We start from the raw sequence: 10,288 nt of genomic DNA, 5'->3' as shown, positions 1-10,288 counted from the left end.
GGACGCCTGGGGGGCTCAGCGGTTGAGCATCTGCCTTTGGCTCAGGTCGTGATCCTGGGGTCCTGGGATCGAGTCCCACATTGGGCCCTCTGCAGGGAGCCTGCTTCTCCCTCTGCCTGTGTCTCTGCCTCTCTCTCTGTGTGTCTCTCATAAGTAAATAAATAAAATCTTTAAAATAAATAATAAATAAATAAGATCCTGCCCTCTAGAACACGACAGCCTGCGTTCAGATAGCCCCAACCCTTATTCTGAAATCGTGAGAAGGGTACTCAATACCCTATTTGTAAAATAGGTTTATTTGCTTATTTTGTTTAGTGATCTTTACACCCAACATGGGGCTCGAACTCATGACCCTGATATGAAGGGTTGCATATTTTCCTGACTGAGACAGCCAGGTGCCCCCCATTTGTAAAATAGGGATAATTATAGTACCTACTCTATACTTGTTGTAACAATAACATGAATTAATATAGATAAGAAAGCATTTAGGGAATCTGTGGGTGGCTCAGCGGTTGAGCATCATGCCTAAGGCATGATGCTTGGGAGTCACGTAGCTCTCTGAGCCTCAGTTTCTTTCTTTTTTTTTTTTTTTTTTAAGATTTTTTACTTATTTATTCATGAGAGACACTCACACAGAGAGAGAGAGGCAGAGGCAGAGACACAGGCAGAGGGAGAAGCAGGCTCCATGCAGGGAGCCCGACGTGGGATTTGATCCCGGGTCTCCAGGATCAGGCCCTGGGCTGAAGGCGGCGCTAAACTGCTGAGCCACCCGGGCTGCCCGAGCCTCAGTTTCTTTACTCGTAAAATGGAACCGATAATATCTGAGAGAGTGGAGGGACATCTGGGTGGCTCAGTCAGTTAAGCGTCTACCTTTTAGCTCAGGTCATGATCTCAGGGTCCTGGGATCAAGCCCCACGTCAGGCTCCCTCCTCAGCGGGGAATCTGCTCTCCCTCTCCCTCTGTCCCTCCCCCTGCTCATGTTCTCTCTCTCTCTCTCTCTCAAATAAATAAAATCTTGAAAAAAAATCTGAGAGAGTGGAGACCCGAAAGCACCAGGTCTTTCCCACCACAGGCTTGAACATTTTTGCATTTATACTTTACACACTTTACACACCTTCTCATATCATTCTCTCAATGATCTCCACCCTCTGCTCCCCTTGGAAAGCATTTCAATATTCCCTTCCAGTCCTTCCTACCATATAACCCATCCATGGGCACCCCAACATACACCTTCCAGCCATAGTCCCCAACCCTGCCCTTCCCATACAGCCAGCCCTCCACACCTTCCCGGGACCCAGCCTCTTCGCTCACTACCCCTATCCCATCCCCTTCCTGCAGCTCCGCCCCAAGACCACGACGCCTCTAGATAGAGCCAAACTTTCCACCCCGGACTAGAATAATCCCTCCCAGGTTCCCTCTCCCAGAAAGTGCAAACAGAGGCCAGAGCCAGGAAGTGACTTTAATGTCTCAGGAGCTGGAATGTGAGCAAGACAGGGCTCTCCAGGCCCCTGGCCCCAAGGGACTGAGGGAGGGTGGGGTGGCAGCGACCAGCCTGGATCCTCCTCTAAATCAAATGGCAACGGCGGGAACAGATTGGGTCCTTGGATATGCAACTCAAGCCGCTTTGGCAGGGGCATATGACGTTGAGGGCTCCTTTGGTCTGTGGAAAATGTGAACGAGAGGTGGGAGTCACCAAGGTACAGGGAAGAAGGGGGTTTACACCTCTTGGGGAGCAGGAGCCTGGGGGCTGTCAGCTGTACAGTGGATAGCTCTATGACCTTAGGCAAGTTAGTGAGTTCTTGGTCTCAGTCTCCTCATCCGTCAAAAGGGGGTGGTAATAGTAACCTGCCTCATGGGGTGACCATGAGGACTGAATAAAATAGATCCAGGGCCCATCATGAAAAGACCCTCTGGCCACCCCAGCTGTACAGTCAGGCCATCGGCAGCTCCCCAGACAGGGAAGTGGTGGCCGAGCCCATTCTTCCTAGAAAGGTTTGGGCCCAGGGCCAGATAAGAAAGGACGAGGAGGAGTAACGACAGTACTATGCGTTTTGCATTTCTATCAGCTCAGAACCAAGCCCGGATGGGCACTGTCGTTGCCAGGACAATATTGGTGAGGTTGTCACTTTAGCACCATCTAACAGGTGAGGAAACTAAGGCTCAGAGAGCAGAAGTGACCTGGCTGAAGTCACAGAGACAGGGGATGGAAAATCCAGGATTTAAACTCAGGTCATTGGGAGGCCTGGGTGGCTCAGCGATTGGGCGTCTGCCTTCAGCTCTGGGCATGATCCTGTTTCAGGGATCGAGTCCCGCATCAGGCTCCCTGAGAGGAGCCTGCTTCTCCCTCTGCCTGTGTCTCTGCCTCTCTGTGTTGCTCATGAATAAATAAATAAATAAAACCTTTAGGGAAAAAAAAAAAAAAAAACACCTCAGGTCCTACTCCCAAGCTCTGGTCCCTGCTGCCGCAGTGCCAGGCTCTTCTCAAAAAATTGGAGAGGTGGGTCACCTGGGTGGCTCAGTGGTTGAGCGTCTGTCATTGGCTCAGGATGTGATCCCAGGGTCCTGGGATCAAGTCCCACATCGGGGTCCCCGAGGCGGCCTGCCTCTCCCTCTGTGTCTCTCATGAATAAATAAATAAAATCTTAAAAAAAAAAAGAGAGAGAGAGGGAGGTGGGGACTGGTAGGGAAAAAGTCTTTTCCCATCTCCTTTGCCTCAGTGACGTCAGGGTAGAGATATTCATTCAACAAACATTCAGTGATCACCTACTGTGTGCAGATACTACGTTGGAGGTAGGGGGTTCAAAGATGGCCATGCTGCAAGCCTGCCCTGGGCAAGCTCCAGCCAGCTCATGCTCTGGACGGCACCCAGGGAGGACTGGGGCAATCCAGGCTGTGCTGAGAGTGGGAGCTGCAGGCTTCCCAGAGGAGGCGACCAGAATTGTGCTGCAGGATGAGTAGGAGTAGCCGGGTGAGGAAGGGGTGAGGGCACTCCAAGCAGAGGGTGAGAAAGCAGGGGGCAGCCCCAGAGGCCTGTTTAGCCTCCCCCACCCTTCAGGCCAGAGCTGGCTGCCCCAGCCCAGAGCCTCACCTGGAACAGGCACAACATGGCTATTCTGGCCTTGGGGGCACAGAAGGCGCCTCCGTGGTCCAGGTTCATTAGGCAGCAGTCACTGACGCACTCAGAGTGGTGGGAGCACTCCACTCCGTTCACCTGTGGGGACAACTCTGGTGCCACCAGCTCTCTGGCTGCATGGGAAAGGGAGGGAGGACCTGGGACATTGCTAGGCCCCTGGGGTCCGGGAAGAGAGGCCATGAGATGGTGGCCACCAGGGGCCACCCCCTGCCCTGCACCTGCCCCAGGAGAGGAAGGGGGGGTCAGTACTTTGCCTGTGTCTCTCCTTTTCCTGGGCTCCCTCTATGCTCTATACCCCCAGCTCACACTTGGTAGGAGTGGTGGGAAGAAAGGGAGGGACAGAAAGATGGGGAAGGGAATGAAGAGTGATTGCTCAAGAGAGGGGGAAGAGAGATTAGGGCAGGTTGGTAAGGCCGGGCTGGGGGGCAGGTCTGAGACAGCCTGGGGTGGGCTCGGCTCAGGGGAGGGGGGGCTTGGTGCTGGTCATAAGGCCACTTTCTTTCACCTCCGGGGCCACCAGGCAGGTGAAGCAGCAGGGCTCTGAGGCCCTTTGGGGGACTCAGTAAGCTTCCAGCCCTGGGAGCAAGTCCCCACCCCCCTACTCAGCTCTCCAAACCCAACCAGTGCCTCCTGGCTGGTCGAAGGCAACTACAGTGGAAGGCTCTTTTGGCTCACCTTCATGAACCTCTTTTTAAAGGGCAGGAACTCGCCTGGGCAAGGGAGCAGAACCCCCACGAGGAGCACGAGGGCCATGGCCATGGGCCTGGGCACCGAGGATCCTGGCTCTGGTGGGGCCGGAGGGGCCCCAGGGACAAACCCCTTGCCTGGCACGTGACCCGGGGCCCCAGGGGCCCGCCCTGGGCCGGGGGTGGAGGGTGAAGAAGTTAATGGTCACAGGCTGCTCAGCAGCGGAGGCAGCAGACAGGACTCTCCCAGGCCCTGGAAGCAATGGCATAAGGAAGGCAGCTCCCGTGATACCCTGATTCAAGTCTTGGACAGGCTGGGTCACACATTTTAGGGGGCCCAGGGGGCCCCAAATGCATTACTTCCAAATTAGGGGGGAAAACCACTCGTGGAATAAAATTTTGTTTTGAAAAATTATGTGAAGTCGATATACTGAAATGAAAGTCAGCTTCCTCCTTAATAGTCTGATTCTCTCCTTCTGTCTCTCTGTCCCTGGTGTCCCAGACTGCCCCCTACGCCTTATCTTTTGGAGAAGCCAGCGCCGGCATCTGGTGCTTCTGAAGCCTTCTCCTTCTCCAGGTCCAGTCTTGTCATTGGGAAGAATCAGGAGGAGAGGGACCCTGGGTGGCTCAGTAGTTGAGCATCTGCCTTAGGTTCAGGGCATGATCCCCCGGTCCCAGAATCAAGTCCCGCATCGGGCTCCCTGTGGGGAGCCTGCTTCTCCCTCTGCCTGTGTCTCTGCCTCTCTCTCTGTGTATCCCATGAATAACTAAATAAAATCTTTAAAAAAAAAAAAAAAAAAAAGAATCAGGAGGTGAAACAAGATGGCCTTGAAGACCTAGGAATTGTCTAGTCTTGATGAGTCAATTAATTGTCTAAGGGTTTGTCTGTGAATCTTATGAAAGTCAGGATGTGCAGACAATGGAAGAGAGGAGAAAAGACTCAGAGGGAAACGGGGTTTAAGGGACTGCGTCATGAGGCAAACAGTGAAATGGTGGGGGAGGCAGCCTTCCTCAGGATGTCCCTCTCCATGAAAACTTCACCTCACCTCGCCCTTGCCTGCCTCTGCTTTTTACAAAAATTTGCTCTTGGGGGCTGCCGGGGTGGCAGAGCGGTTTAGCGCCGCCTTCAGCCCAGGGCGCGATCCTGGAGACCCTGGATCAAGTCCCACGTCAGGCTCCCTGCATGGAGCCTGCTTCTCCCCCTGCCTGTGTCTCTGCCTCTCTCTCTCCTCTCTGTGTTTCTCATGAATAAATAAATAAAATCTTAAAAAAAAAAATTGCTCCTGGGGCGCCTGGGTGGCTCCGTGGTTTAGGCGTCCCACTCTTGATTCTGGCTCAGGTCATGATCTCAGGGTGGTGAGATTGAGCCCTGCATGGGACTCCCTGCTCAGTGTGGGGTCCGTTTGAGATTCTCTCTCCCATCTCCCTCTGTCCCTCCCCCTTCTTGTTCTCTCTCCCTCTCTCTAAAATAAATACATCTTTTAAAAAATTTTGCTCTTGAGATGTGAGAAGCCCTGGGTTAAGGGGGTATTACAGACTTAATTGTACCCCCTACCAAATTCAAATGTTGAGGCCCTGCCCTGCAATGTGATGATACATATGGAGATGGGAACTTTGGGAAGTGATTAGGTTTAGATGAGGTCATGAGGGTTCCCTCCTAAGGGGTTTAGTGCCCTCATAGGAGGAGACACCAGAGGGACACCTGGCTGGCTCACTTGGTGGACCATGCTGCTCTTGATCTCAGGGTTGTGAGTTTGAGCCCCACCCTGGGTGTAGAAATTACTTAAAAGAGAGATAGAGAGACCAGAGAGCTTGCTGTCTCTTTCTCTCTGCCATATGAGGACAAAGCACAAAATGCAGCCGTCTACAAGCCAAGAAGAGGGCTCTCACCAGAACCCAATCATGCTGACACCCTGATTTGGGGGTTCCAGGTTTCAGAACTCTGAGAAATACATCTCTCTCATTTAAGCTACTCAATCCGTGATATGTTGTTATGCAGCCGGGCTGACTAATATAGGGGTCTTAAGTCTTTTCTCTGAGAATAACACCTCCACTGTACTCAGAGGGCTTGGGATCCATCATCTCAATCAGCTCTCTCTATATTAGGGTAATTAATACTAGCTGTCACAACAGAGAGCTCCTGGAATTTTGGCAGTTTGGCAAAATAAAATCTTATTTACTACTCATGTAAAATCTGATAGGAAACAGAAGACCTTTCTTCCATCTTGTAGTCACACCATCTGGAAGACTGGCCTCCAGGGTCATTCTGGAAGATGGAGGAGACAGATGGACGAAGTACACAGACACATTAATGCCTCAGCCAGGAGGCACACATGCCTCTTCCACTCACAGACCATTAGCCACAACTAGTCACATGACCCAACCTTCTGCGAGGGAGGCTGGAAAATTCAAGGGAGTCCCGGAACATTCAGTATGTTCTATCATTTTTGCTGCATGACATTTTTTTTAAGCTTTTATTTATTTATTTGAGAAAGAGAGAGCACACGAGAGAGAGCAGAAGCAGGTTGGGGAACAGAGGGAGAAGCAGACCCCCCCCCCCACCCTGAGCAGAGAGCCTGATGTGGGGCTCCATCCTGGGACTCCGGGATCATGACCCAAGCCAAAGGCAGACGGTTAACCAACTGAGCCACCCACGTGCCCCTCTGCTGCATAACCCTTATCCTCATTTTAACAGATGAGGACCCCCAAAACTCAAGGCACAGTAACCTGTCCAAGTAACACAATTAGGTCACAGAGCCACATATAAATGCAGGACATTCTAGCTATTGAGCCCAAGCTCTTACCACTGTCCCACACTGCTGTGGTGGCCAGGGGGCCTTGCTCTCAGGGAAGGACTCCTGTTATCACTGTGTCCTCTCCTTCCAGGAGTCATGGTCTACAGCTCTCTTCACATCGGTGGTCTGCTGCTCTGGGCAGCAACCCATCCACAAAGCTCACCGTCTCTCCCAGCTCCACCATGCACTAGAGGGGATGCCCAGGCACTAATAATTCTTCCTACAGAGTTCCCTCCTTCCCTGACGTATTTGCTTGGGCCCTTGTGGGTATTAGATGACTGGAAAATACTGTTAACTGCACAGGAAAGGGCAGATTTGGAGGCAAGAGGTCAGCAGCTGTGTGTCAAGACTGGCAAGCTGGGATACTTCATCTGGGGTCCAAGGGCCCCTGGGAAGTTCATGGAAGGCCCGGAGGGGAGGGTGGAGCCCCTGAAATTCAAGTCATAATGTGCATGACTTAAAAAGATTTTTTTAAAAGTCTTCCTCAGAAATGACTTAAGACTGGTTCAGAACCTTCATTTTAAGGTGAGGACACGGAGGCCCAGAAAAGGCAGACGTCCACAAGTGATGCAACAGAGCCAGGCCAAGACACCAGGCTCTTGACTCCAGGTCCCACACCGTTTCTCCTGTTCCAGGGGCTTGTCTCCCCAATCCAGCTGGTGCTGGTCACAGGCCTGCATCCAGGACACCTGTGCAGCATGAAGGGGGTGGGAGCCAGATCACCAGGGTGGCCAGGGCCAGGGCTGTGGGAGTGGTCACTGGGCACCCAACCAGTGAATGTGGCCACAGCCTTGCGTATTGGCCAGGGCCCAAACACAGCCGCCCCAGAGGAGAATAGGAGTCAGTTCAGGGCAGGGGAATACTTCGCTGGGGGACCTCTGTGATCTCCCCCCTGGCCCCTATTCCCTGCCCTCTCATCTTCCCTCCTCTGACATTCTCCAGTCTCTTCTGCACCATTCTGGTGGTTTCCATGACAATGTTCTCACTGGTCTATAGCAAAATGAAATTAAGGGTAATGTAGGGTTTTTTTAAAAGATAAATTTAAAGAATGATTCTTTGTTCTGAAATTATGCCCTTCCTACTTTTTTTGGTGTTCAAATATATTTTTATGAAACAATGGCAATAATACAATGGTAGTTTTGTTCAGTTTGCCCTGTTGTTACGTGGCTGTTATACATATGTTGTTAATATGTAAATGCTGTCAGTCCCCAAAGTTTTTTGGAAGCCTTTTTTCTTTTAAAGATTTTATTTATGGGCAGCCCTGGTGGCGCAGCGGTTTAGCACCACCTGCAGCCAAGGGTGTGATCCTGGAGACCCTGGATCTAGTCCCGCGTCAGGCTCTCTGCGTGGAGCCTGCTTCTCCCTCTGCCTGTGTCTCTGCCCCCCTCTCTCTCTCTGCACTCTATGAATAAATAAAAATAAAATCTTAAAAAAAAAGATTTTATTTATTTGAGAGAGACAGCTGGAGGGAGAGGGAGAGAAATATCTGAAGCAGACTCTGTGCTGAGCACAGAGCCTGGTGTGAGGCTTGATCTCATGACCACAAGATCATGACCTGAGCTGAAACCAAGAGTCAGAGGCTCAACTGACTGAACCACTGAGGTGCCCCAGAAGTTATATCAGTTTGTGAAAATACAAAATAAAGTTCTGGAGAAAACTCATGTGGTAGAAACTGTCTGTTACTCAATTCATTCCTGAAGGGATTCCTCTCAAAGTAATCTGGGGAGATTGATGACTAAGTAGGTGCCTGAAAGAGTTTGAGATGTGGAGACACCATAGCCAAAGCTTCCTAGAGAAGATGGGCAGCAGGAAATATTTGGAGGTGAAGGGGTGGAGACACCAAGGTCCTATGTAGAATGCCCAGGACAGCCCTGGATGCCAGCAGGAGGGGGCAGTGCTCTTTTTCAAAGTCTTGAAGAGAGACTAAGATTCAGGCAAGCTGAGAATAAAGGCCTTCCAAGTAAGAGTCCAGAGTGAGCAAAGATTTGGAGGTAACAATGAGCAGAGCACAATGAGGACAGGCTGTCTGCTTGTGGAAGGACATAGTGGAGTCAGAGCAGTCAATGCTATGGGAAACTTGCAGGGTCATGAGGGTAAGCCAGTTGAGGTGGCTCCTTAATGGACAGCTGGGCTGGTGCTGGCAGTGGGGAGATGGGGGATTGCTGGTTCCTGACAAATGAAGATGGATGTTGGTAGGCAGAAACACAGCTATCTAGAATATCCCAAGTTATGACACAGGATTGCTCTAGATCCAGGAAAGGCTCCCCTGGGGGCAGGAGTGAGTCATGGACATGTTTCTTTGGTCAGGGACAATGCCAAAGGAAGGGTGCTTAGAAACATGTGCTCACTGCCTCCCATCCTCTAAAAGCATTAAGCTACAACAGACTAAAGAATTTCACTTTTTTTAACTAAAAGAGATACATTTTTTAAAGATTTTATTTATTTATTCATGAGACACACACACACACAGACACACACACACAGAGGCAGAGACACAGGCAGAGGGAGAAGCAGGCTCCAGGCAGGGAGTCCGACACAGAACTTGATCCTGGGATTCCAGGATCAGGCCCTGGGCCGAAGGCAGGTGCTAAACCGCTGAGCCACCCAGGCTGCCCAGAGATACACTTTATATTGGTATTCAGACAACCAGTAGATATTGTTGGCATCCATTCCAATCAGTTGATGTCTTGTCATGCTGATGGTTGAATATTTGGATTATCACCACTGTGAATGTGTGTGTGTGTGTGTGTGTGTGCATGTACACATTTATAATGTGTGTGTGTGCAACTAAAGTTTCACAAAATAATACTTACATATACTACATGCAACCTGTTCTGAGATTATTTATTGTATTCCATCTTTTAAGAATGTTGGTTAGGGGCACCTGGGTGGCTCAGTCAGCTAAGCATTCTACTCTTGGTTTCAGCTCAAGGTTGTGAGATGGAGCCCCACATCAGGCTCCGTACTCAGTGTGGAGTCCGCTTGGGATTCTTTCTCTCTCCTGGTCCTTTATCCTCTGCCCCTTCCCCCACTCAGGTGCGCACTCTCTCTCTCTCAAATAAATAAAATAAATACAATCTATAAAAATGTTAGTTAGAATCCACCAAATTGCTTTCACCATTCTATTGAGTCACACTGAATTCTGTTGAGTCCCAAATCATTGCAGACCTGTCTCAGTCCCCATTTGCCCACTGATTCATTCATTCAACAAACATTTGCCCATTAATTCACTCTTAGTCTCCATTTGTCCATCAATGCATTTTCAGTCTTCATTTGCCCATTGATTCGTTCATTCAACAAACATTTTGTGACACTTGTTCTATGTATGTTAGGCAGTTTATCACCAGTTGCAGATAACAGACACCACTGTACTTATTTAAGCAGAAAGGAATGTAATACAGATAATTTGGGGCTTACGAAGTCACTGAAAGGACTGGAGGAGAGGAGTGAGATCCAGCCTGAACCTCCAGGAATGAAACCCTAAAAACGGGGATCCCTGGGTGGCTCAGCAGTTTAGTGCATGCCATTGGCTCAGGGCATGATGATCCTGGAGTCCCGGGATCAAGACCCACATCGGGCCCCCTGCATGAAGCCTGCTTCTCGCTCTGCCTGTCTCTCTCTCTCTCTCTCTTTCTCTCTCTCTCTCATGAATAAATAAAAAAATAAAATCTTTA

General features: G+C 50.3%; 1 protein-coding gene across 1 annotated transcript; it reads right to left on the bottom strand.

Moving 5' to 3' along the window:
• Positions 1-1,564: 1,564 nt before the first annotated feature.
• Positions 1,565-3,886, bottom strand: CLPSL2 (colipase like 2). Its single transcript, XM_025991154.1, has 3 exons — positions 3,809-3,886; positions 3,089-3,289; positions 1,565-1,660 (listed from the first exon to the last, which is right to left on the bottom strand). The coding sequence occupies exons 1-3, from the start codon at positions 3,884-3,886 to the stop codon at positions 1,565-1,567; spliced, it is 375 nt and encodes a 124-aa protein (XP_025846939.1).
• Positions 3,887-10,288: the final 6,402 nt, after the last annotated feature.

Source organism: Vulpes vulpes, chromosome 1 (assembly GCF_048418805.1).
Source record: "Vulpes vulpes isolate BD-2025 chromosome 1, VulVul3, whole genome shotgun sequence".
In the NCBI taxonomy this organism is placed as follows: Eukaryota; Metazoa; Chordata; class Mammalia; order Carnivora; family Canidae; genus Vulpes; species Vulpes vulpes.
The sequence above is the reverse complement of the archived record's forward strand: the minus strand, read 5'-3'. Positions and strand labels throughout refer to the sequence as shown.

Coding starts and splice junctions, on each gene's coding strand:
- CLPSL2 (XM_025991154.1), bottom strand. CDS start 3,886: ATGGCCCTCGTGCTCCTCGTGGGGGTTCTGCTCCCTTGCCCAGGCGAG. Junction 3,290..3,808: donor TTAAAAAGAGGTTCATGAAG/GTGAGCCAAAAG, acceptor CCCGGACCCCAG/GGGCCTAGCAATGTCCCAGG. Junction 1,661..3,088: donor CCATGTTGTGCCTGTTCCAG/GTGAGGCTCTGG, acceptor CATTTTCCACAG/ACCAAAGGAGCCCTCAACGT.